Source organism: Zalophus californianus, chromosome 4 (assembly GCF_009762305.2).
Source record: "Zalophus californianus isolate mZalCal1 chromosome 4, mZalCal1.pri.v2, whole genome shotgun sequence".
In the NCBI taxonomy this organism is placed as follows: Eukaryota; Metazoa; Chordata; class Mammalia; order Carnivora; family Otariidae; genus Zalophus; species Zalophus californianus.
The window spans coordinates 143,039,836-143,067,614 of NC_045598.1; the positions used below are offsets into that span (position 1 = coordinate 143,039,836).

The 27,779-nt window shown below is 36.9% G+C and overlaps 2 protein-coding genes and 1 pseudogene across 11 annotated transcripts in view; 1 reads left to right on the top strand and 2 right to left on the bottom strand.

The window, feature by feature from the left end:
- The window catches only part of WWP1 (WW domain containing E3 ubiquitin protein ligase 1), a 108,600-nt gene extending 86,411 nt beyond the window's left edge, over nucleotides 1–22,189 (top strand). For 2 of the 4 annotated variants that reach the window (XM_027581555.2, XM_027581578.2), the window contains exons 19-25: nucleotides 3,229–3,362; nucleotides 3,451–3,591; nucleotides 6,917–7,037; nucleotides 12,173–12,277; nucleotides 15,214–15,310; nucleotides 15,748–15,820; nucleotides 20,701–22,189. In XM_027581555.2, coding sequence (XP_027437356.1) covers nucleotides 3,229–3,362; nucleotides 3,451–3,591; nucleotides 6,917–7,037; nucleotides 12,173–12,277; nucleotides 15,214–15,310; nucleotides 15,748–15,820; nucleotides 20,701–20,800 — 771 coding nt within the window. In that variant the 3' untranslated portion in view covers nucleotides 20,801–22,189. The remainder of the gene's footprint in view (nucleotides 1–3,228; nucleotides 3,363–3,450; nucleotides 3,592–6,916; nucleotides 7,038–12,172; nucleotides 12,278–15,213; nucleotides 15,311–15,747; nucleotides 15,821–20,700) is intronic. The other 2 variants (XM_027581569.1, XM_027581561.1) reach the window with 1 other exon arrangement.
- Nucleotides 19,620–19,719, bottom strand: LOC113917481 (annotated as a pseudogene).
- A 2,984-nt stretch (nucleotides 22,190–25,173) lies between the features above and the next one.
- RMDN1 (regulator of microtubule dynamics 1) overlaps nucleotides 25,174–27,779 on the bottom strand; it is a 50,392-nt gene continuing 47,786 nt past the window's right edge. For 4 of the 7 annotated variants that reach the window (XM_027581612.2, XM_027581615.2, XM_027581602.2 and 1 more), the window contains 2 exons: nucleotides 27,548–27,681; nucleotides 25,174–27,093 (listed from right to left, as the gene is read on the bottom strand). In XM_027581612.2, the coding sequence (XP_027437413.1) occupies nucleotides 27,043–27,093; nucleotides 27,548–27,681 (185 nt within the window). In that variant the 3' untranslated portion in view covers nucleotides 25,174–27,042. The remainder of the gene's footprint in view (nucleotides 27,094–27,547; nucleotides 27,682–27,779) is intronic. The other 3 variants (XM_027581614.2, XM_027581616.2, XM_027581609.2) reach the window with 1 other exon arrangement.

The window sequence follows — 27,779 nt, forward strand, 5'->3', positions numbered from 1 at the left end:
GAAGTGTTTGTATTTGTACTTTCTGTCTATTCACTCAGCAAATATTTCTTGAGCACCTACTATGGCATCATAATATTACAGAGATGAGACCATAATAAAAAGACATAGTCCCTGCTTTCGGGGATCTAAATTCTATCAGGGAGACAGAATAACACATAAGTTATGTGCCGAGGGAAAAGGAGTGTTGCTTTTTTATATGGCATGATTAGAGGTGGACTCTCTGGGGGGTAACACATGAACAGAAACATGAAAGTAAGGGACTGAATGATGCATGTATCTTGGAGAATAACATTATAGACATAAAGAACAGCAAGAAAAAGGCTCCAGAGTAGAATTACATTTTTGATTGAAAAATGGCATATGTGGAGCAGAGTGTATGAGAGAGAATTTGGTGGGAGATGGGGTTGAAAGGTACTGTGTCAGACTTCTAGGAAATTCACTAAAGGGTTTTGAGCAGGGAATGACACGATCTAAGTAACATGATCTGACTTAGCTCTTATTAAGTTTATTGGGCTGCTGTGTAGAAGAGACTGTAATTGGGGGCAGAGGAGAGTAACAGAGAAAACAGGGAGACCATTTGCAACAATCCAGGTGAGAGGTGATAGTGGCTTGAACTTGAGTGGTCTAGCAGTGGAGGTAGTGAGAAAAGTGGCTGGGATTCTGGATATATTCTGTAGTTAGAGCTAACAGCTTTCGGGCAGCTTAGATGCACAGTGTGAGAGAGTCAAGTATGGCGCCAAAATGTATGGGCTGTGTGTTTGGTTGCAGTTGCTGTTTCCTAAGATGGCAGGGTTGTGGCAAGAGTACATTTTGGGGGTTGGGAAAAATCAAGAATTCGGATTTGGAAAAAAAATGGATTTGTTTTGTTAAGTTTAAGATAATCTATAGACATCCAAATGAAGACTAGAATAGGGAGTTGGGTATGTAAGTCTGGCGATGAGGGGTTATCTAGCTAGGTTAGGGCTATGTGATTGTTTAAGGAATAAGGGTGGATGTCCTTAAACTTCTGTTTAAGGACAGAAGTTTAAGGACATTTGCAGGTCAAGTTGAGGAGAAGGAACCAGAAAAAGAGCTGAGGAGGAGGAGGAGGTAGGAGAATCAAATGAGAGTTGCCAGAAGACGAGGGAAGATGGTCAGCCCTGTCCAGCACTGATATGGTAAGCAAGATGAGGTCTTAGAATTAACCATTTGATTTGGCCAGGGGAAAGATTCTAGGAGCAGTAGAGGACAATAGTTGATTGGTGGGAGTGAAATCCAGAGAGAATGGAAGGCAACAAATAGAAACAAATCTTTTAAGGAAGTTTGCAGTAAAGAGTGATAGGGAGGGAGCCTGGGTGGCTCAGTTGGTTAAGCAACTGCTTTCGGCCCAGGTCATGATCCTGGAGTCCTGGGATCGAGTCCCACATCGGGCTCCTTGCTCGGCAGGGAGTCTGCTTCTCCCTCTGACCCTCTTCCCTCTCGTGCTCTCTATCTCTCATTCTCTCTCCCTCAAATAAATAAATAAAATCTTCAAAAAAAAAAAAAGAGTGATAGGGAAATTAGGCAGTATCTGGGATGGGAGGAGAATAAAACATTTACATGCAGATAATGATAAGTAAGAAGAAAGAATGTGATGACGTCAAAGAGATAGGGAATATGGGAGCAGTGACCTGGAGTAGGAGAGCTGTGTGGCACACATAGAAGTAATAGATAACTTAATAGAGCATATAGATTCAGATGCTAGTCATGAGCAGAGGTGGTGGAATACACAAAAATTCTCTTCTGGTGGCGTCTGTTTCCTCCATGAAATAGAAAGCAAGATCATTAGCTCAGAGTGAGGAGTAGGGAAAAGTATTTGAGGAATAATAGTCACCTGGGAGAGGGAGTGCAGTGGGGAAATATGATTATCAGGCAGCACTAAGTTCCCACTGGAGGTTGTTGGTCATGAACTAGTCAGCATGGTTGTATATGCATTTCTAGCGCGTTCCAATACCCAGGCACAGGCATGGAGTAAGTTAAGGGTTGTGTTTAGCTGGGCTTTAGATTTTGCCAGAATTTCTTTGAGGAGAGGCTGGATTTGAAGGTATACACGGGAGTAATATTCATGATTGATGATGGAATCAAAACTGAATAAGGAAAGAAAGAACTTTGTTGAGTAGCTGAGAAACAGTGATAAGGTTTTATGTATTTTTTAAATCCCAGTGGGGTCAAAAATTGCAGATATCACTGCAGAAGGCAGTGAGCTAGAAAATTAGGTGATGGCATTGAGTTTGTGAAGGAATACAGTTATTGCTGTATTTTGCTAATAACAGTATCTTAGGTATGATGTCGAGAATGGTTAGGCTAAGTGAAAGACTAAGATTATTGAAAGGACTAAAAAGTTAGGGTAGTAAGAGAATCGTCTAAAATTATGATGGTAGTGTAGAAGAACACAGCATTGAGGGAGCAACAAAGAGAAACTCTTGAGATCTAGGGTTGATGGCAGCGAAGTGCGGGCAAGGGTGGGGCCATGGGCCACTCAGGGCAGTATGAAGCCATGAGCTTTAAGATGGGCAGGTTTGGAGAGGAGGAATTAGTAATGAGGAGCAACACCTGCCCCACTTCCAGGCCTGGTGATATGAGGGGGATGGGAGAGAAACAGCACCCCTTTGGGAGGACTTGGGGGGAAGCAAAGTTTTCAGAAAAATGCTAAATGTTTGTTAAATCAAGATGCCAAAGGATCTTCAAAGAACAAGTATATGGGGGATTTTATTTTATGGTGGTGAGAGTTGGAGTGCTGAGGAGGTCTGGCGCTTTTTTGTGTTTGCTGTTGTGAGCAGGAGTGAAGACAAATGGGGTCAGTCCTGCAAATCTCTTAGGCAACTGTGGTCAGAAAGGAGTGGAGGAGGAGTCTTGCCAGGTGCATACACAGGAGCCCTGAGGCTCCGTCTGTGTTTCTGCATCCAGTTAGGTTAATTTAGTTTATAAAATACACTAGAAAGAGTGGGGGTTTGATACTGTTCTTTTACCATCGTCATTGACAGTTATTGATAGGACTTGATAGAGCAAAGTGTTTGAAGTCATTTAACTCTGTAATTTGTGTTTCATACTTAGCATTTTATGTAATATTTTGGTTTTCGTGGTTTATCCTGGTTATTTAAGTGCTTACTTTGGCCTGTGAAACCTCATGATTTCTCTGTTATTGTGCTCTGAATAAGAAAATCATTGTTTTATAAATTTTTAAGTAAAATTTTTTATTTCTCTTGGCAGGCACTTTTTCATGGGAAGTTTATTGATACTGGTTTCTCTTTACCATTCTACAAGCGTATGCTAAGTAAAAAACTGACTATTAAGGATTTGGAATCTATTGATACTGAATTTTATAATTCCCTTATCTGGATAAGGTTTGAAGATTTATCTTTCAATGAGACATTTTCTTGAAGCCAATTTAGATATCATGTTAACTAATCGATATATATTTATATCACCCAGAGACAACAACATTGAAGAATGTGGCTTAGAAATGTACTTTTCTGTTGACATGGAAATTTTGGGAAAGGTTACTTCGCATGACCTGAAGTTGGGAGGTTCCAATATCCTGGTGACTGAGGAGAACAAAGATGAATATATTGGGTAAGGTGATACACCTGATTGACCTTAATGTCTAGAACTTCTGGCATGTGTCAGAACTAACTCCTCTATCTGTGCCTTTAGTTTGATCCCATGTTCACTCCTCTGGGAAGCTGTTGCACATTCGTTCCTCCTTTCATTTATCCTTTTTTGTCCTTTGCTCTCTACTCAGTCTTCATCTCAGTTTATAAACATGCTCTGACAGGACTCAAAAATTCAAATGTACTAAAATAACTTCTCTTGCCTCTGATGTACATATATTTAAGTTCTCAATAATACCAGTGTTCTTAAAATAAGACAGTAAATGATGACCTTCACTTTCCCACTCTTGCTGTAAGCATTCTACCTTTGTGCAGATCAAAATTTATGGAACAGTGGGGCTAAAAAGGGCTTTGCAAAGACTGTGCAGCTTCTTCATTTCTAGATGAAGCACCCAGGGTGCTCTGTCAGGTAGTAGCAAAGCCCAGCTGATGCTCAGTTCCTCTTATAGCTCACTTTTCCTCTTTAACTTACTCTTTTCACAGTACCCGCCACAGCCTCTTGTCTTGAAACTCTTTGTTCCCTTTAATTCCATGATTCTGCACCATATGGATTTTCTTCACTTTCTCTGTAATGATGGTTATCTGAATCTCCATTTCCTAAATGTGCAGGTTTTTCCCAGGTTCTTTATTCAGCCTGCTTCTCTAAATAGCCTGCTAACATGGCTTCAGGCTGGAATGGGCCCATGGGCCATAGTTTGCCAACTCCTCAACTACTAAATCAACCTGTATTAAATTTAGCATGTCAAAATCAAACTTCTCATTTTTTTTTCCTGTTGCCTCACTTGACCTATCTCTATTAATGGTACTACCATTTTCATTCTCTTTTAGGCTTTGATTCTCGGTATCACCTTTGTCTCAAGTTTTTATGTTCTTGATACTTGTTTCAAAAATGGGATCATATCATACATGTTACACTCTAGCTTGCTTTTTCCATCCTCCATGTCAGTAGAGATATATCTAATACATTTTCTAATAGCTAGATAAATTATGGTATATCCATTCTATATTCGTCAGTCTTTTTTGCTAGTAGGTGTCATTCAGGTTGAGTCCAGTTTGGGCCACTACAAACAAAGGCAACACAAAACTTCCTTAAGCATAACTCTTTAGTTGTGATTTTTGTTTTTAGTGTATAGGACCTCAGTGAATCTATGAGTAAATGAATGGTAGAAAGATGTATGAAATGCTGTTGGAATCCACAGTGGGAAGGAAGCCATTGATTCTGCTGGGAGAACTGAGAAAGTTCTTCACAGGGCATTGCATATGCTGGGTCTGAAAAAATAAATGAGAGTTTGCCTGATAGATGGAGAGCTTTTGTGGGGAGGGAAACAGCAGGAGCAAGGAATTGAGGTATTAAAAGGATTAGTTTATCCTGAGACTCTACAGCCACAGCACTGTGGAAATAGTATATCATGGTGAGAAATAGTGACTAGCTAGGAACCTTGAGGGGTAGCCAGATTGTGCATTGTCTAAGGAAACTCTTATGTCTAAGAAACCTGGATTTTTGCTCTAATAAAAGAGTGATCAAAAACTAACCACAACCAAGATGAGATGATCAGAATTGTTTCTGGAAGGCTTATTTTGGCATCTTTATGGAGGATGAACTGGGAGGGATAGATGGATGGAAGGAAGTAGTTAGAGATCAAAACATAGTTAAGAGGCTCTTTCATTCTCCTAGTAATTCAGTATCATAGGCCTAAAACAGGACACAGTAGAGGTAAAAATGAGGGAATGGATTTTTGAGGCTATTACAGGAATAGAATAGTTCAGATTCAGTGATCAGTTACATGTAGTGGCGAAAATACTAGCAAATGAAATATTTGAGGTTTCTAGATTGGTTAATAGTTGCATGTGTTAGCAGGATATCCAAGGAGAGAGGACTTTATATCTTAATATCTTAGCAGGATTTGGGAATTTAAGAATTACTGACTTTTCTGTGGTAGTTAAACTTTAGGTAATTGATACCATCTTTAAGTAGTAAATAGCGAGAAAAGAAAAGAAGGCAGAGATCTCAGTGATACCAACATTTCTGGAACAGTGAAACCAATGGAGGAAACAAAGGAGTAGCCAAAGTCAGATCAGATCAGGAATGGTGATACTGACCAGGGAAAAACTATGTGAGGCTTGGGAATGCTGACGCCCACCCAGTGTTCAGAAAGTTCATGGAGCAGGAGTAATTTTGAAGAGGGCATGGGGCTCGGCAATTTAGAGTTCTTTGGTGACATTTGTGAAGGAAATTGTTTTGTTTTTTCCCCCTGGGAGAGATGTTGAAAGTCCCAGATCATTACAGTGGTTTAAAATTTGGGTGAACAGGAGGTGAGAAGTGGAGACAGTGAAATAGAGTACTCTTTTAGTAAGAGTGGTGGTAAAGAGAGGAGAGAGAATAATTAAAAACAAACACTGGGTTGAAGGAAGGGTTTTGGAAAGCAATAGTCTGAGCACCCATGTGGGCAAATGGGAAGAGGGCCGGAAGGTAGAGTTGAGGGCATGGGCAAGTAATTGATGAAGAACAGTTGTGGAGGCAGCAAGGATGAAAGGTTTGCCCTCAGCAGAGAAGACGACCAGCTTTCTCTGGGACCCAGGAAGGGGAGGAATTTGGATAAATTGCCTTTCCTTTTATCTGCTGGCATCGGGTGGCTTCTCCTCATCAGTAGTCTGTGCTGTTCCTCACAGGGACCAGACCCGTCTACTATCAGTGAGGGAGGCCCCTTGTGGAAATTCTGTGTCACCATACAGATTCTCTTTCTTACTTCTTTTTTTATTACACTTCCCTCCTCTACATCTGCTTTATATATCTCCTCAGAATGTTTTATTTTCATCTTGTATTACTTTTTCTGTTCTGTTAGGAAATCTTCATGTTCTAATAAATTAGCATGTAAAGAACCAGTGCTCCAGCTTTAAGCCTTCTCAAGTCTTCCTTGGCAAATGCTTTGCTGGAAGGAGAACCTGTTGAATGACTGTAGCCTTTCCCTTACTGTGTCAGCACACAATATTTGGAATTATTTGTTTACACATGCACAGGAAATAAGTGCTTGAATGTGGCTGTTTTACTGACAAATAAACTTTCTATTTTGAAAATCATCCTTTTTAGCTACTGATGTGCTGGAACTGATTTCCTCATGGGGAAGCAGGTGTTAACTCTTAAACTACTTACATACACAACATCAACATTTATGTTACATATATATATAGCATATTTGGAAAAAGAGAAGGAATTTCAGAAGTACTTGGTGTTTCTAAGCTTTCACCTCACGTAACAAAATATTTTTAAATAACGTCTTTATTTTCAGTTTAATGACAGAGTGGCGTTTTTCTCGAGGAGTGCAGGAACAGACCAAAGCTTTCCTTGATGGTTTCAATGAAGTTGTCCCTCTTCAGTGGCTACAGTACTTTGATGAGAAAGAATTGGAGGTGAGGCTCTTTTATTATGCTATTTAGGAAATGTTACTGGGAGGATGAACTGTTTTTGTGCTTCTACAGGAGGATGTCCACACATTTTTAAATGATATAGCACAATGTAGTATTCTCTTACTCGTGCCGGTGTTCAGGGGATATTGAAATCCTAGCATGGGGTGATGGTCTTAAGTTCTCTGAACCGTGATGATGTCATGGGCACAAAATCATTAATCAGTGCCCACTGTTAGGGGTCCTGAAGACTGAGTGTAACCTTACTAATAACTTGTGGAACTCAATGAAATCCTTGTTTACTGGTGAGTTGCCCCAAAGATCCATTCTTAGTGGTCTTAACTGTATTTAGACTTGTTAGAAGTCTATCAGAAATTCTTTTCTGGGGGATGGGAGAGAGTAAAATACACATAACAAAATTTACCATTTTGAACATTTCTAAGTGTACAGCTCAGTAATGTTAAGTATACTCACATTATTGTGCAGCCAATCTCAAGGATTAATTTTCATTTTGCAAAACTGAAACTCTATATCCATTAAACAACTCCCCATTTCCCCTTCCCTGGCCCCACCATTCTACTTACTATGAGTTTGACTACTGTTTATCTCCTATAAGTGACCTCGTGCAGTATTTGTCTTACTGTGACTGGCTCATTTCACTTAACATAATGTCCTTATAGTTTATATTGTAGCATGGGTAAGAATTTCTTTCCTTTTTAGGGCTGAATAATATTCCACTGTACGTATATACCACATTTTATTTATCCATTCATCAGTCACTGGATATTTGGTTTGCTTCTACCTTTTGGTTATTGTGAAAAATACTGCTATGAAGATGGATATATAGATGTGTCTTAGATATCTCTTAGAGACACTGTTCTCAGTTGTTTTGGATATATACCCAGGACTGGTATCACTGGATCAAAAAGTAATTCTATATTTAATTATTTAAGGAACTACCACTATTTTCTGCAGTGGCTATACCATATATTGCATTCCCGCCAAAAGTGTGCAAGGATTCCAACTTCTCCACATCTTTGCCCACACTTGTTATTTTCTGCTTTGTTTTGTTACAGTAGCCAACCCTAATGGGTATAATATCCCATTGTGGTTTTTCTCTAATGATTAGTTATGGTGAATTCTTGAAGTCTTCTTGCCCCATATAGATTAGAACATAGGTAGGGCTGTTAGGGTATTCCTTGGTATTCTCTGCCTCCTTTGAATACAGTATCTTAACATTAGCCATCTTCAGTTCTCTGTTAAGAAACTTGGTTTGTTCATATAATCAAATGTGCATATGAAAAATTAGCATTAGAAATTGTATACAGTAATTTTCCTATATAGAAATTAGCCTTCTGGAAACTGACAAGTATATGAAAATCAGAACTCTGAGACTGGTAATGTAGACTCTATAAATCTGGTTAATGTCTCTTTCTTTGAACAGCTTGACTGTACAGATTAGCAGAAACACATCAGAAGAATAGAATGGAAGATATTTTTTAGAGTACTATTAATCTTTTTTAAATCACATACTTCATTAAGAATCTGAAGAAAATAATTTCGTGTTTTCAAAATGCATACACCTAAAATACTCCATACCCCCCCATTAAAAGCTCCTGTTTTAGGGGCGTCTGGGTGGCTGTCCTTAAGCGTCTGCCTTTGGCTCAGGTCATGATCCCAGGGTCCTGGGATCGAGCCCCGCATCAGGCTCCGCTCCACGGGAAGCCTGCTTCTCCCTCTCCCACTCCCCCTGCTTGTGTTCCCTCTTTCGCTGTGTCTCTGTCAAATAAATAAATAAAACCTTAAAAAAAAAAACAAAAACAAAACAACACTCCTATTTTAGAGGCCCACCTAGTGAAAGAGGGATGTTATGGCCAGAGTCCAGCATTAGCACACAGATGAAACTAAGACTGTAAAAGGATATGAATAGGCGCATACTTTTATATAGCCTTTGGTAGAGTTTACAGTTGTCTCACACATAGCCCTGTAAAATAGTTGGGCCATATAATAATTTCCTTTTACACATAAGGAGACTAAAGCCCTTATTGGTTACTGATTTGCCTTTAGCTCATAGTACAGAGCTGTGAGAAAATAAGGTCTTTTTTGTTGTTGTTTGGCTTTATGTTGTTATTCCTAGTCTGTTGTTCTTTTACTTACATTCATCTGTCTTAACCATGAAGAATACCACAATAATGGGCATGCATACCATTATTCGAAATAATGGTTATTCATAGTCATGGCCCTTTATAAGTTAAAATCTGTTTAAACTAAGATGCAACAATTTCTTTGTAAAAACTCTCATCACACTAGGAATAGAAGGCAACTTTCTCAGTTTGTTAAAGGGCATCAACAAAAAAAGATACACCCTGACATCATTCTAATTGGTGATACCGTGAATATTTCATATTGAGGTTGGGAAGAGGGCAAAGGTGTCTGCTCTCATCCTTTATACTCCCCATTATACCAGATGGCCCAGCCAGTGCAGTGAGGCAAAAGTAGAAATAAAAATCATAAAGACTGGAAAGGAGTAAAGAAATGGCCTTTATTCACAGATGATAACATGATCGTCAACCTAGAAAATCCTAAGGAACCTACCAAAAAAATTTACTAGAAATAACAGTGAATTTAGCGAAGAGTACAGATCGAAGGCCAATAATTTAAAAATCAAGTGTATATCTTGTGTACCAGCAACACTTGGAAATTGAAATCTTAAAGTTTTATGTACTAAAGCATCCAAAAAATAAACAAATTTAACCAAGAGCATGCAAGAGCTCTATACCTAAAAACACAAAACATTGCTCAGAAAAATTAAAGACTTTAATACATGAAGAAATACATCATGTTATGTATTAGAAGACTCAATATTATAAAATGTCATTTGTCTCCAAATTGACCTGTATATTCAATGCAATTCCAGTCAGCATCTTGGAAGAATGTTTTGTAGAAATTGACAGGCTGATTCTAAAATTACAAGGAAATGCAAAGGTGCTAGATAAGCTAAAACAATTTTTTTTTTAATTTTTATTTGTCAGAGAGCACAAGTAGTGGGTGCAGCAGGCAGAGAAGCAGGCTCCCCCCCTACCCCCCCCCCCCCCCCCCCCCGCCCACATGCTTTGAACAAGGAGCCCAGTCCAGGATGCGGTACTCAGTCCCAGAACCCTGGGATCATGACTGAGCCTAAGGCAGACACTTAACCAATTGAGCCACTCAGGCATCCCACAGTTAGTTTTGTGTTTTGTTTTATTTTGTTTTTTTAATTTATTTGACGAAGAGACAGCGAGAGAACACAAGCAGGGGAAGCGGTGGAGGGAGAAGCAGACTCCCTGCTGAGCAGGAAGCCTGATGTGAGGCTCCATCCCAGGACCCTGGAATCATGACCAGAGCCGAAGGCAGACGCTTAATGACTGAGCCACCCAGGCGCCCCCCGCCGCAACAGTTAATTTTGAAAAAGGACAAACTCGGAGGATGTTCACTACCTGATTTAAAAAATTATTATTAAGCCATAGTAATTGAGATAGTGTGGTATTTTTGAAAGGATACACAAACAGATCAGTGGAATACTAAGAGTCCAGAAATAGACCCACATACATATTATCATATGTGGGTCTGTGATTTTCAACAGAAGTGCTAATATTTTTCAATGGGGAAAGAGAAAGTCTTTTAAACAAATGATGCTGGACCAACTAGATGTCCGTATGTTAGAAAATTAACCTTGACCCCTACTTTAGCCCATGAAGAAAGATTAATTTAAAACATAAACGTAAATATGAAAGCTGAAAAAGGAAACAGTTCTCTTGGGGAGAACACATAACAATTAGCCACACATTATATTATAGATATTATTATATATAATATATATTATATATATAAACTCTTACAACTCAGTAAAAAGAAAAATTTTCTAGAATGGGCAAAAACTCATAAAGAAAGCTATGATGGCAAGTAAACACATGAAACATATTCATTTGTTATTGGGGAAATGTGAATGAAAACTAAATGAAATACCACTTTGAGATAATGTTTGAAGTTTCTTATAATGTTAAACATATATATCAGCCTCTTATTCCCTAGCAGTTCCACTATTAGGTATTTACTCAAGTGAAATAAAATACATATATTCATACAAAGATTTTTTTCATAAATGTTCATCACAACTTTATTCCAAGCCAGAAATTTGAAGTAACCCCTAAATGACCATTAAGAAGTAAACAGATAGGTACATTATTGTATAGTCATATAATGAAATACCACTCAGCAATATGAAAGAAACATGGCACCCACAACAATGTGGGTGAATCTCATAAATATTGTGTTGATGGGGGGAGGCAGAGGGTGAAGACAACAGAAAAGATTGTTGATCATGTACCATATATATGAATGACATTCTCAAAAATTTAATGTGATGATATCATTAATCATGTAGAGCCAAAGATGAAGATGGTGTTTTTTACTGCAAAAAAGGGACCTAAAGGGAATATTCTACATCTTACATCTTGATTGTGGTGGTGGTTACATAGGTGTATATATATCTGTCAAAACTCATCTAATTCTATACTTAAAAACACCTGCATGTTATTGCATATAAATTGCAGCTCAAAGTTAATTAATGAGAAAGGAAATAAGTATCAGACTATCTCATTATGCCAAAAATAGCTTTCATCCCATATGTAATACCCTGGGCTTATTTGAAAATTTCACATAGAATATTTTATTCCCAAAGCCTGGGAAAATTAATAACAGGAATTAGTATATTTTTAACTTTAAATAGAGAAGATAGCATTAGATTAAAAAGAAAAAAGAACCAGAAATTTATGTTTGAAGCCTAACAATTTGGACACCTAATTTGGGATATATTTTTAGTAAGAGATTCTTTTAGCATAGCTAATGTTTTTCTTGAAGAATAGTAACTCCAAATGCTTTCAGTTTGAGTTCAGTAAATATAAAAGATAAAGTACCAAAGAATGCTTATTCTAAATTGCTACAAATTTTGTTGGATCTGCTTACTGTGATCATTAGTTGTCATGCACCTAGCTGTTCACATAATTAGGCAGTTGCATAGGTATTCATTGGCAAATCTGAGTCATATAGTTATTCTCTTCACTAAGTCTGTACTGTGACCTGCTACTGTGCTCATTTCCCAGGTTATGTTGTGTGGCATGCAGGAGGTTGACTTGGCAGATTGGCAGAGAAATACTGTGTATCGACATTATACAAGAAACAGCAAGCAAATCATTTGGTTTTGGCAGGTATTTGCTTTTATTTTGAAACAAAGGTTCAAAGAATGTTTTCTCATGAGACAGTGGTTTAAAAAACAGTTCATTTTCAAAATTGAAACTGCCTTTGGATGGTTTTTAGTCTTTAATTATAAATCAGAAGTTGAATATGTAAACATTTATTAAGGGAGTTTCCATTGCTTATTTTGATTGTTTTCCCAAATGGGAGAATGAATGACAGAATCTTCTTTAGGTAGTAGTTTAATGGTAATACTTGTAGGTACAGCATATTGTTTCTAGTAGTATCAAGATACTCTATAAATTCTACTTAATTCTAGAAGTTAAATGAGGAAGTAGGTTTTCTTTGTTTTTTGTTTGTTTGTTTAAGCAAGCTCCATGCCCAACATGGAGCCCAGTGTGGGGCTTAACCTCACGACCCTGAGATCAAGGCCTGGGCTGAGATCAAGAGTTGGACTCTTAACCTTCTGAGCCACCCAGGTGTCCCAGTAGTATGTTTTTTTAGTGAGAAAGTCAATGCAGATACTTAATTCCTCTGAAGGCGATAATATGCTAGGGAATTAGAATAATCTAGAGGATAATGCCCAAGAATGACTTCCTTTTCTTTTTTCTCTCCCTTACTCCCTTTCTTGTGTTGGTATTTTAGCTTAAGCTATATAATAGAGTGGTCTCATCCAAGTCCTGCATGCTAATCTTGAAGCACATTTTACTGGAGTTTGCATTATGTGTGTTTGAGAATTTAAAATCTCTAGGCCATAGGGATATTCTTCACAAAAATCCAGTAATTGAGACTCATTTGAGCAATTCAGTGACTGCACTTCTGATTTACGTATGCTGAACTTTCATTTTCAAGTGAAAACTAAGCCTGTTTATTACTAGAGAAAGACTTTCCAGAAGTGAATCTTTTCATAAGGATATGTCATTTATTTATTAATACTTTAAAGAAATGTAGACACTTCTGCAAATTTATCTTATATACTTCAACATATGCAAAATGGCACATACTAATTTTTTGCACCATTATTGGCATACTAAACAGACTCCAAATTCCTAAATGTCCATTGGGAGGGGACTGAGTAAATAAATTATAATACACCTGTTCTGTAATTCTGTACCTTGTAATCATTCTTTTTTAATGCAAATTAACAAAAATATTGGAGAATGAGATGTTTCAGTATAATTTTAAAGGGAAAAGGAACGTGTGTATAATGTGCTATTTGGTTAAAAGGAAAATTTATATTCTGTATATTCTAAGTGTATGCTGGTACAGCTGACCCTTGACCAACAAGGGTTTGAACTGTGCCAGTCTACTTATATGTCAATTTTTTTACAGCACTGTACTGTAAATGTATTTTCCTTATGATTTTCTTAGTAACTTTACCTTATTTTATTGTAAGAATATAGTATATACTATGTATACAAAATATGTGTTGTTTATGTTATCAGTAAGGCTTCTGGTCAATAATAGGCCATTAGTTAAATTTTGGGGAGTCAAAAGTTGTATGTGGATTTCCCTGAGATTCCAACTGCACGCAGGGTCAGCTCCTCCAGCCCCTGCGTTGTTCAAGGGTCAAGTGTCTGTGAATAAAAGGTTGAGAAAAAACTGGCTGTGAGGTGTGAAAACTCTTGATACTGTACTTTTTACTACCTTTCAATTCTACATTGTGTGCTGTATCTATTACCTATTATAAAAAATAAGGAGCAACTGGCTGGCTTAGTCAGTAGAGCATGTGACTCTTGATCTCAGGGTCATGAGTTCAAGCCCCACGTTGGGCATAGAGCTTACAAAAAAATAATAGTAATGAATAAAAAATTAAAAAGTAGGAATAAATCCATTTTCAGGCCTACAATATATGAATTGCATCACATACAGAATATATGCAGGTGTCTGCAGTCTTCCTTTCTAGGCTCTTTACTAGCTTTTTCACTCCCTCATGATCCCTGACTTTCCCTTTGGACATCTGTATCTGTGTACCTGAGGAGCTTGAGCTTAGAGTCATGTAAATCCAAGTGATGAGGAAATGGGTTGGTTTATGCCAGATGTGCTAATAAGCTCTGTTTCTTGTGTCTTGATGAAATGTGTACCTCAGCACAGTTCTATACAGAAATGTTTTTGATTAGCACTTTTTGTCTTATCCTTAAATTATATTTTTGTTTACTTTTTATAAATTTTTTTAAGATACACTTCTACTCAGACTGCCCTGTACGTTCACTTGCCTTCTGTACCACCAATTCAAATCTATATTCCACCACATTACACATTTTATTTATGTCCCTCTTTGAAAAGGTAGTAAATGTACCAAGTCTTTTAACAAAATGCATAGTTCAAGTTTTCAAGTACAGAGAATCCAAAGAGTTGAGAAAATAGTATTTAGTGGGAGAAAATGCCACAAACTATCGAGAATGGACGATTGGGAAGTGTTTATTTGTTTTTGGTAGCTTATAGGAGAGAAGGGTAGTTGACTCAGGTCAGGATAACTGGGTTAGAGCTCGACGGAACCTGAGTTCAGATGTTCTGCCACTTATTAGCAGTTTGAGAAAGACAATTTCTAGGCCTCTGTTTGCTTGTATATACAGTAGGGATGCTAATGATAGTATCTATCTGCAGGTATTATTGTAAGTGCTAAACACACACAAAGCATATAGCACAGGCCTTGGCAGGAGCCCTAAATAGGTGATAGCTGTAATACTGTAGCTGATCAACATCTGTTACCTTTTAGTGGTATGACCTTTTGAAGCCTCCCATTTTCTTCTCCGTAAGATGGATGTAATAATAGTGGCTAACCAGTGGTATACTTGTGAGGATTAACTGAAGATTCATAGTGTACTTAACATATGCCTAACCTTAATAAATTCTTGAAGAAATTTAAGAATAATTTAAGTGTCCACTGTTTTAAGTACTAGAGATAATTTAGTATTGACATTAAAGTAAATTTGATTTTGTTACACAGTTTGTGAAGGAGACAGACAATGAAGTAAGGATGCGACTATTACAGTTTGTCACTGGAACCTGCCGTTTACCTCTAGGAGGATTTGCTGAGCTCATGGGTAAATGCAGTTTTACTGCAGTTTCTCTGTAGATAATTTTATGATAATAATGGCCTTAAGACACACAACAGACTTGAATCTAAGGATTATTCTTCTGTGCTTTGTATAGGGTATCTACCAGAAGAAAGACTAATTAATGGTTAATATCAAGTACATTTGTAAGACAAAAATGGAAGCTGCTTACATTGGTTGGCCATTGCTTTGCTCCTTAGGGTGATTGTGAAGGGAGCAAAATTTTTTAGAGCTACTTCTCTGTCCAGATTTAATTCTTATGGCTGGATTTCTGCAGCAATAAGAAGCTTCTCTAGGCAGAAGTGATTTACATTGTATTCTGTATTAGTCATAGGACTGTGTGACAATGTTCTGTTATATAATTAGTTGTCAAAACCAAAAAGTTTAAAGAATGAGATAAATTTTGTCTTATTTTCCTGGTTTAGGAAGTAATGGGCCTCAAAAATTTTGCATTGAAAAAGTTGGCAAAGACACCTGGTTACCAAGAAGCCACACGTGGTAAGTTCAAGAATCCTAAATAGGAAGGTGAAGGCCAGAGAATCTTTTTTTAATATGTAAGATCCAGGATAAGTTCTTACTCATTAAAGTAGCTAGAATTTCAGTTTTTAGAACAGACTAATATGGCACCCTAACTTTGGAATGATTTCTACTTCGTTACTATACTAAGAAATGTATTCATTGATTAAACAATTATTTAGAATAACCACTATGCATAAACTAAGACTGAAGTGCTCCCTGCCTTTTATGTAGTTTGCACTCCACTGGGGGAAAGAAACACAAATGACAAACAAGTCAACTATTTGAATACTATGAAGGTCCTTCAAAGGAAATAAAGAGGGTGCTGTAAAAAAGAACTAGAGGGAACCTCCTAGATCGTGTGGTCAGGGAGATTTCTCAGAAAGGATAGTGTTTGAGTTTGATAAAAAGCATGCTGCAGGAAGAAACAGGAAAAGTGCATTCCAAAGACCTTAAAGTAAGAAATCGTTTTTCAAGGAAATGAAAGATGACTGGTGTGACTGGCAGTTAGTCAATGAGGGGAGACAGGGATAAAAAGAATTTGGAAATGTAGGCAGGGGTTAAATTATGTAGAGCCTTGTAGGCTATTATAAGGACTTAGATTTCACTCTAAGGGCAATTAGAAGCTTTTGAAGAGTCTTAAATAGAAACTAATGAGATTCAGGAAAAATCACTCTGGCAACAGAGGAGGGAGGAATTAGATTCAAGACTGAAGGCAGGGAGATTAGTTAACAGAATTGTTAGAGTCATCCAGGCAAAAGATGATAGCTTAAGGAGGTACATGGTTCTTTCAGGAGGTCAGAACTATTTTCATACTAAGCAGTAATTTGCCTTTTTATTGTTTTGATACTTGCACTTACAGTGCAAAAGCAACGGTGGGTAAAACTGCTGGTGCCTCAGCAAAAATCAAGGCAGTGGCACCAAAATGCTGTCTCCATTCTTCAATACCGCACACCTGCAGTTCAAAGCAAAGCCCGGGGGGGGGGGAGGGCGGCAGCCAGTTTCTTTAAAATTGTTCTTTATGAAGCAGTAAAAAAATTATTAAATCTTGATGCTTGAGTATGTATCTTTTTAATATTCTGTAAGACGAAATGGGAAGCCTGCATAAAGTACTTACACACACACCAGAGGAATTGTGGTTGTCTGGAGGGGAAAGCCAGCAGTTGAGTTGAAAGCTGAACCAGCTTGCCTTTTTAATGGAACGCTGTTTTTACTTGAAAGCATGACTGACAGACAAACTGTTTACTTGCAGGCATTTTCTTGAAAAGTAATGAAGTAAGCTTATCACTTTAAGGAAAACAGCTGACAGCATTTGCTGGCAATGATGAAAGTTGAGGTTTCGGGTAAAAATTCAAATTTGGGAAAGTTTGTATGTACCAACCACCATGAGCTTGAAAGCCCAAAACTTTTCTGATGAAATTGGTGGTATTTAACCAATGCAATTTTTTTTCTATTACATAATTAACTGTGTCAACATTTGGAAATACTTTGTAACTTGGTGAACCATTATTTCCAAATGACCAGTGCATGTTACAAAATCATGCATGGGTAAAAGATCTATTCAGAGCACAAGATAAACCACTGGGTTTTATAAGAAGGTAGAAGAAGTTCCTTGATTTCAGAACTCCTATTATGTGTTACCTTGTCAAACTTAATACAATATGTATTTAAGAATAATAGCCACAGTTACCTGAAAAAAATGACTAGAGTACATGTTTTCTAACTGCGTATCTGTGTGGGAACAGATTTTCCTATACTTAATACAGTGCAACAAAATAAATGCACACATAAAGTGTGAAAAGGGATCATAACCAAAAAAATTCGAGAACACCAGCCTAGATTAGATTGATAAACGAGAGAGACTGTTGAGGCAGGGGAGGGGTTCATAGCCAAAGGAGATAGTTCTTCAAGAAAGATGAAAAGAACTGGGATGCTGAGTACGAGCTAAGAAATTGGCCTTTGATAAAAACAGGAACACTTCCTTTGTTGTAATAGGAGAGGAAGAAAGGTTTGATGTAAACTATAGAGTTATCACTGTAGGCTTCTGTTTTTCTCAAAGTATAAGGTGAGGTCACTGGCTAAGAATGAAGAAAGTAAAAACTTCTGAAGAGAAAGAAAGCTGTCAGAGTAGCCAAGTATTTACTAGCAAAATATGGCTGAGAATGCTGCACAATATTGGATTGCCTACTTGGATCTTTATAAAGTGACACTGTCTGTCTAGTTGTAGGATTCTCCTCTCCAGTAATTTTCAGCTGTTAAGGTCTGAGGAATGAAAAACTAGAAGGCTGAATTCATTCAGTGTTTGAGTTTTGATTAGTAAGTTCAAAAGAGGGAGGGGCAGGGATGTAAAAGTATTTGCCAAGGTAGTGGTTATAAGCCTGGGCTGTGGATTAAGTACAAAGTAAAAATAGGAAGAATCTGAGGACAGGCTAGGATGGTGAGAAAGTGATGGGCTAAAAGGTTGCCATTTTAATTGAAGGAAGCTGGAAAGAGAATAGAGTTTTTTAATTAAAAATTTCCTTTACTGGTGATGATAGGGTTCACGGTGTTATCTTGAAGTCAGGAACTGGAGTAGAGGTACAGGTCACTGAAGATGAGAACTGGAAGGCCATGCATGGCTGTTGCATATCATCCAAGTGAATGAGAGGAGGACATGAACCAGGTGTCAAGAGCTTTCAGTGAATGAAAGGAATATGACCAAGAAGTCAACAGAGGGTAGCAAAAAGTTCAGGAAGAAGGTTGCATAGCTAGATTGTGCCTCAGAGGAGAGAAGTTTTGTTGATTGGCTGCAGGGGAAATGGTATGTTTCAGACTAGCTGGATTTTTAGCTAAGGCAAGAGAGGAGTTATTCAGACTGTAGAAAACTTCAAGTCATAAAATAGAAGTTTGGAAGAATGGAGTATCTGAGGTAGAAGACAGGGAAGAGGTAGGGATTTAATTCAGATCAGTGAAATACAGTTGATGATCCAGAGACACTTGAGTTTTTAGTAGTGACTAAAGTAAGCAGTGCTACAGTCTATGGTGAAAGTTGTCTTGCTAATTCTCAGATGGAGTTGTGCTGTCATCTCCAATGTTTTGCTTTTTGAGGTGGTGACTTTGAGAGCCAGGGTTCCTCAGGCTATATACAGTGGTACAGCAAGCCAACAGGGTACTGTTCCCTTAGTCCATTGGAAAGGTATTAGTGTCTTCCCTTTATATAGACAGAAAGTAAAGTAGCAAATTTGACTGAAAGCTGGAACTGAAACAAAAGCTAAACTAAAACCTAGAACAGTATTCTGATATTCCACACAGTAAATACTCAGAGATGAATAGATTTTAGTACGTCTCCATCCTTTGGCTAATGTCTTAAAACAGAACCCTGTTTTGGATGTTTTCAAATAATCTACTTTTTTATGTAGTTCAACTCAGCATTTACTAAATGGGTTAGGAGAGTAGGGAATACTGCCCCTCATGGGTTTTAGAACCTAATGGAAGAAACCAATCATAATACAGAGTAAAGTAAATGCCAAAATAGAAATAACTTATGGAAAGGAGAATTAAGTCTATATAAGATGCTCAAGGAAAATTCTTGGATGGAAGGAAGTAAGTTGTAGCATTTGGACTGATTCTTAGTGAGAAAAGGTATTCCACATTATGAGAGAGTAGAACATGTCGTAAGACAGAAAAGTGTGTGGTATGCTTGGAGAACATTAAATAAGTTGATAGGGGGCTATACCAAACAACATGGGAGGCTTCCTTCCCCCACACCTTCAATCCATAGGCCTTAGAGGCAGCAAAGATTAAGAATTTTTTTTTAATGGAACACTTCACGTGTCCTCCTGGGGCAGGGGCCATGCTAATCTCTATTCCAATTTTAGTATATGTGCTGCCAAAGCAAGCGCAGCAAAGGTTTTTTTAAACTGGCATGTCTTTTGAGGAAAGTATCCCAGTGATAGAAGGCTAGAGATTCAGTAGAAAAAATGACAGAATTTGACAAGGCTTTATATGAAAGATGTAAGAACTAGAAAGTGACAGAGGTGAACTGCTATCAGTGTACTTTGAAGCATGAAGTGGGAGGGGAGAAGGTACATGGTCTGCTTAATTGCTACCATTTAATATATTTAACTTTTCATACAAAGAAAATAAAATGGTCTGAGAAGAACACCATTTTAATTGGCTGCCTTGTTTCAAAAGGCTCTTAGCAGGTTTCCTGACTCTTACACAGGAGTTGGGGCAAGGGCAGATGGGATGGGGTGGTCAGAGGGAACCTGGATAATCTAAAACTTTCCATATAAGAAAATGAAAATACAGAACAGTTTTAACTACATTAGAGCTATTTTACTAGACACTTAAGAGTGGGGACTGGACCCCCCCCAACACCCCGCCAACCCCCATCCAGTTGAACTCAGCACAGGGAATTCTTTGAGTCTGGCAGGAATGAAAAGACAAAAGTATATATTTATTGGTGCTCTCTACCCCAGAATGTAAGTTCTATGAGGACAGGGACTGTAGTTTTTCCTCACTTTATCACTAGCTTCCAGAAAAACACCTAATAGATTCTTAATAACTGGTAAGTGAATGAAAGAAATGGACTCTTAAAAACCCAAGAGAAAGTTAGGGGGACTTGTGACAACTTGTAATTCCAGTTTTCTCTGGGAAATGTTAAAATATTTTTATGAGTAAGTCTTCATTTCAGTAGCTTGCCATAAGAAATCTGTATATGTTAATATTAAATAATAGTGAATTGTTATAATACTTCTGGCAAAATTTTTATATCTTCCTCTATCCATTTAGTTTTTCAAATGTGCTTTAAGAAATATTTTATTAGAAATCTTCTTAGAGTTTGTTTTATTGAAAACACATCTGTTTCTGTTTTTCTTCAGTTTTAATCGCTTGGATCTACCACCATATAAGAGTTATGAACAACTAAAGGAAAAACTTCTTTTTGCAATAGAAGAGACAGAGGGATTTGGACAAGAATGAATGTGGCTTCTTGTCTTGGAGGAGCTCTTGCATTTAAATACCCCAGCCAAGAAAAATTGCACAGATAGTGTATATAAGCTGTTCATTCTGTACAGTGAATTTTCTGAACCTCTCAAAGTATAAATGTTTTCCGTTCTTCCACAGAAATATGCAAAACAGTTCATCCTTTTCTACTTTATTTATTGTTCCCTTGAAGTGACTGACCAGGAAAAAGATCATCCTTAAATTTTGAAGCAAGCAAGAGACTTTATTAAAAATAAGTATATATCTATATAAGCATATATGATAGTGGCTCTAGTTTTATAGAGCTCCAAGTATATTAAATATGACAGCCGTTCATTGAAAAAATAATCTGGATTTGCTTTACCTTGTTTCTAGTACCCAGAGGAAAAAGTACGAATTGCTTCATGATCTTCTCCCTTATGTAACACCTCTTGAGGGTGTTTAGTTGCATGGCTGTTCAGGAAGGTATTAAGGGCTTAGGCCAAATCTTACTTTGAGTATGTTAAAAAATGCTGCTGGCTTTTCTGAAGACAGGCATTTGAACCTGTCAGTTCGTTTTAAATAAATACAATAGTTGAAAATTTTCCCTCTTTGCTACATCACTAATACAGTCAAAGTAATGGATGAAACCATAATGTACGTGTAAGTCATACACTATATCCGATGCCATTTAGTTTATTCTAGAGATTGGAAAGAATTCATTAAGCAGCAAAGAGGTTTGTTTACATGTTACTTTGGGATGCTAGGTATTTGTGGAGTTAAAAAGAATCAGGTACTTATGTACTTTTGTTTTTAAATCTGTGATGTTCTTTAAATTTAATTCATAATAAATTGATGCAGTTTGATACTTAGGAACATATAATAAGGTAATGTGAACATCTCTGCTTTTGTGTTCAGAGTTTTGGTTTTATAAAACCAGATGGACTTGAAGAGTTGTATAAGCATTTGAACACTGAAATGAAAACTATTTTCTATTTTAGTGTTCATGTATCTTCATTCCTCTTAATTTCATGAAAATTTTATGATCTGAATTATATAAGCATACTAAAGAATCTTTTGGTCCCCACCCCCCTTTTTACATAGATCATTATTTTTGTCCTAATAACTTTTTAATTTTTCATTATCAAGGGCATTTGCTGAACTTGAAGATGTATAACAAATTAAAATCTGATGTGAATGATATTAATGCTATTTTAGCAAACTGGGCTTCCTTGTTAATAACAAAAATTTCAATTTCCATTTGTATCATTTCAATATGCAGTGTAAATTTCAGGAAGTTAAAAATTTTTTTATAACCATGAACTGACATCTTACAATGTTATCTGTAACATATTTAACTGCTAAGTACATATGGAAAATACTAGTATACAATTTAATTTCCTTAAACAGTTTTTGTTTTGCCAAAATTTTATTTTTCTACATATTTAGATTGTGTTCTGCACTTCTATTCAAAGTTCATAGCAAAGATGAAATAAAGGCAGTGATCCACTATGTTGAATAGACTCTTTTCCCAAATCCTAATCTGACACTGGGCTATCTTGAAGCGTAAAGAATTAAAAACAAATACTAATGTATATGACATTATGTGATAGAGGGTGACCAGTCTTCAAAAGGGCTAAATTATGCCATAGAAAGCACCACTGCTCAATAAATTTTGCCATGACATGACAGAGGTTACTGATGAACATCATTCAGTGGAGGTGAGAATGTGAGAATACCATTTAGCAGATTTGACCGAAGACAAGAGGCTTTCAGGGTGCCGGTCCCCCCTCCTCCCTTCAGGTAAGAAATTATTATATACCAGTTGAGGCTACACAGAACCCACAGAGACCAAACCAGCTTTCTGAAGGCTGTTTTGGAGAACTCAGGGCCTTCTACCTTTCAAACCCAAGATAGAAAACCGGGCCTACAGGCAGGATTTATTATGTCTTAATTCATATACTTAAGTGGCAATGAGAAACCAAGGATGTGGGCTACCTCTCACCTTCTCTCTTTTCCCATCCTTGTCCTGTGCTGAGCTAGACAGGCTCACTATGCCTGAAACGAAGAAACAGGCAAAGAATGAGGCTCAGAGACAGATTCACATTGTTACTTCATTTCAGTGACACTTACTCACCACCACCAAACTGAGCCCAATGAATGGGTAACAGGCACTACATAATTTCTGATTTCATCAGATTTATTGTCTGTCTTCCCAGGAAAGCAGCTACAAGTGGCAGTTAAAGCTCAGAGAGTTAATAAAACCTTTTAACTTCACAGCCTTCAGTTAATCACCTGCCTTCTATCTTTAAAAACTAGATAGGGTGGTTATGTGTCAAAATACCATTAGGCAGTATGGCTTCTGTTAAAAATGACCCCTGACTGGTAAGTTCATCTGGACTTCGGGAAATCTCCAGATACTGATAATAAATCATAACTTCATGTCCCTTCTGAGTTCCCTGAGCTGTGACCTGGGGAGATGATAGTTCTGGAGCTGTGTGAACGCTCTGCTACACAGACGCCTGTTGTAAGGCCATCTTCTGAAATGTAAGGAGTCCTGACATTGACTCTGCTGGTCAGCTGTGGTTCCTATCTTATTAAGCCTTCTGAGTAAGCCTATTACGGACTTTTTGAGTCTGAATGTTTGTTGAACCCTGGTGGATATACTGCAGAAGTCAAAAATCTTCTCATTTAAATATGTGGATGAGAGAACAAAGGTTGTCTTATAAACACTCCCCAGTTTTTTTAATGTGTTGAACTTAAAAGCCAAACTTAAGGTAAACTGTCTCAAGGAAAAAGCCCAGACTGTATCAGAGAAGCCTTCTACGTTTATGAGGCTCCTTTTTACCGACCGTATACTCCTCATCACAGACAAAACAGTTTACTGTTCTGGGCAGTGCAATGGGTCAGAACAGGGTATTTATTAAAATAATTTCATGGCCCCTGCTAAAGTAACCCACCTCTCCTATTTTTTCATCCCAATAAACTTAAGGTACAATAATGCCTAGGCACACATAGTCCAAAACAGGTTGTATGGTGAACACATGAAATGAAATAAATACCCCTCAAATAATGTAGAAGCAAAAAGGTACAACTCAAAAAGTGGCATCTCCTAAATTCCAAATTTTCTCTCCCAAATCTCGATCAAGGAGAACATAATCAGATAATTACATTTAAAATACTTACTGATACAGTATATCCTTTATGTATTCTCTTTCATCCTCACAACTCCTAAGGTTGGTGTGTTTTTGCTTTTTCTTTGTTGTAATGATGCCTATTTTACAGATAAGTGAGTCATTTTTACAAAGTCCAGAGCTAGTTCACAGTCTATGATTAAACACTCAGTTGGGGAAATTTTGCTAGTAAGTTAACTGAGAGCTTTCACATTTTTTATAGAGTAGCCACTTTCCAAATCCAGATTTATTCTCAATCCTCGAAGTAAACATATCCACAAGGTGAGGTAATTATAATCACCAATGGGTGATTATAATTATATATATAATTATACAAACACCCATGTTTACAAGACAGACTACAACAAACTTCTGTTCACATGCATGTGGGGAAATAAGCATCTCAAACTAGCGGTTATATCTGGAACACAACAGTTAAGTAGGGACTGCACAGGAGAATAATGGGGTCCTGGGGTTTGTTCCAGAACTAATAGGTCTCACTGTGAGTGAGGAAATGCCAGCAACCAGTTTGAGACCTGGTGAATCAGACTCCTGGGAATTCAAAAGGAAGACAAAAGTGCAAACAATCAATCTTAGGAATGTACCACATCTTGGAGAAGGGAGCTAGCTATCCCTTAGTTTAAAAGGGGAAAAAAGGAAAAAAAAAAAGATAACAGCTCTATAAATTGGATGTTGATATAACCTGTACCCAATGTGCATAGGAGTCAAAGACTGGAACAGCCTAAATGACCTTCAGTGAATGGTTAAATAAACGGGTACACTTATACAGTGAAATATAATCAACAGTACAAACGAATCAACTACTGACTATATTTAGATGGATCGCAAAGGAATGATGTCAAATGAAAAAGGCCAATTCTCAAAAGGTCACATAATCTGATTCCATTTATTTAACATTCCTGAAATTAGTGGTTACTAAGATTAGGGATAGTGGTAGGGAGGGAAAGTGGATGGGTGTGCCCTAGGGATATATATGATTTGGTGGAACAGCTATATCTTGATTGTAGTGGCAATTAAAAAAAAAACCTACATGTGACAAAATTACATAGAACACACATACACAAGTGAGAGCATTTAGAAGTAAAATCTGAGTAAGATCTATGGGCTATACCAATTACCTGGTTTTGATAGTGTACTGTAGTTACAGGTTTACCTCTGGGACCTCTCTACCTTTTTTTCCCCAACTTCCTATGAATCTGTAATGATTTCAAAGCAAAAAAGATTTTTTAAAGCACTATAAAATATCAGAAGACAGACTCTACCCATAAAAGGCTTTATTACTGAAAGATACCTCATTTCACAAAAACTACTTCATAGAGGTTATTCTTGAACAAATTCAAACCCTTCACTTCCCATTTGATTACCTGGTACTGCTGGTAATGCAAAACACACACACAAATCACCAGAAAATAATGAAAGTCACTCTATAGAGAAAATTGAAAAGGAGAAATTTCAGATGGATGAAGATGCTCAGAACAGAAAAAAACTATTAACACAATATACTAATGAGGTAAGTGTAAATATAGACACCAAAAAAAAAAATCAAATTAGAAATTCAAAAACTCAGAACTGGACAAACTACATGAAAATGTGAAATGCCTGCTGATTGAAATCAGGGAAGAAAATGGAAGAAGACAAACATCTCAAAATTGAAGACAATTCAAAGAGCCAAGAAAATGAAACTGAGGGGTAAAAAGAAAAAACAGAAATGATAAAAAAATTAGGCAAAGAAGATTTAACATACATAGAAGTAATCAGAGTCACTGAAAATAAGATGGAACAGTATTTCTCAAAGTGGGGTAAGGCAAATCTGGTATGAGGGACAATCTAACTGGACTGGCCTCTTCAAAAAGTCAATGAATGGTGGGATTTAAAAAAAGGGAAGAACTCTTCTAGATTTTTGAAAACTAAGGCAGAAAATCAAATACAATGTATGATTGATTAAATCCTGGTTTTTAAAAGTGTAAGACATTCCTGGGACATGTGAGAAAATATGAATACAGCTGGTATTAGAAGATGATTTTTAAAAAATTACTGTTAACTTTTTGTTGTACTAATGGGTTTTTCTTTTGAAGGATGTCCTTATTCTGAGACAATGCATGCTGAGATATTTAGGGATGAAGTATGTCGTCTACAATTTCAAAAGTTTAAAAATACATATATATGAAAATATACACACATAACAGTAAAATAAAGATTAGCAATTGGAGATGAATCCAGGACTTTCAGTTTTATTTTCGAAAATATACATGATAACAGAAACAGCCCACACCCGCACAGTTCACTGTTAACATTACAATTCCCAAATCCTTTGGGGAAAACCCACCTATGCATGCACTCTTGATTTATCTAAGTGACATTCAAGATAATCCTTTTTATAAAACAGTTCTGCAGTGGTGGCATCCCAGCCTCAAGTAATACTGTCCTGCCTATTTAAAACATCTTCATTTCTATTTCAACCTTTAATTCTGTGTTCCTTTCACCATATTAGGGAAGAGAATCTGGGCTTTGTCTAGTGACAGAATCAATTCACTCGTGAGACTATGTCACATTAAAAAAAAAAAAAAAAAAATCACTCCATTTTCCATCCTCTCCTGACAAGGTTTTTCCTTATGCAGGTTGGTTCCAAGATCCATCACTTAACTACTTTATACCAAGAACCCGCAACATCCTAACCTAATTTTCACTGCACCTTCTCTGCAAGATCTTAACTTTGCATCAGTCCAATGTGACAATGCACACCCCCAATGAAACCTCTTCCACAAAGCTTTTTCTTGATCTCCCATTCTGATGTGATCCATCCTCCTTAGAAATCTTATACCCCTTTGTATTGGCTGGTGTCCTAAATGTGCAGTATCTCTGCCTCTGAGCCAGGGAGAAGTTTCTACCAATCTTTTTGTAATTATTTCTTTTGTTATCTGTGAAGAAACTTAGAATATTGTATATTTAAATAAAGGAACGGAGAAAAGAGCCATAGAACAGTTACAGTTTATGTATTATCTTTGTAATCTGATGAAAAGGCAATGTTTCTTAGATATTTCATGTGCTTTCTTCTCTGAAAAATTCTCAATTCTTGTCACTGAAACCTGTAAGCAACTGAGCAGCTTCTGTCTGTATCTAAAATGGAAAAACACGTTATAAATAAATAGTACAGCATAGCTATCAACTTGCAAAGTCTATTAAGTTCATAAAGTGGGCTGTGGTTTCTAAGTGTCCCCAAAAACCAGGATAGCACATTGTAAAAATAAAACTGAACAGGGACTGGGTAAGACTCTTAGAGAATTCTTCCACATTAATACACATCGTTGGCCTTTTTAGAAATCTTATTTATCTGCCATGTATGTCAAACAGGAATAAGGGAGCAAGTAATTCATAACATCTGTTGACAGTAACTAAACACTTGCTATACAGAAATTAACAGAAATGTTAATGAGTTCAATTTGAAATGAACACTACTGTTTTCAACAATATACATTTAGACAAATTATACTTTTAAAGAAGTTCTTAATTCACCTTTAATAGTGCACCTCAGTAGAAACCTATCTGCCTTAATTTATTGGAGATACTTCACCTGTTTATCCTCCTCTGTGTGTGCTGGATAGTCCTTGGCTTTCATTAGCCAGAAGGCAGCAAGCTTTTTATTGTGTAACTTCAAATATGTCTTTCCTAAAAGAAGCAAGTTTTTGCTGTAGAAGTTTGGATCCACTGTACATAAGAAAGAAAAATTTATTTCAGATGAAACAGAACTGTTTTTATTTTTAAAGGCTGAGTTTCTTCAGTCTAAATTCTAATAATAAATTTGT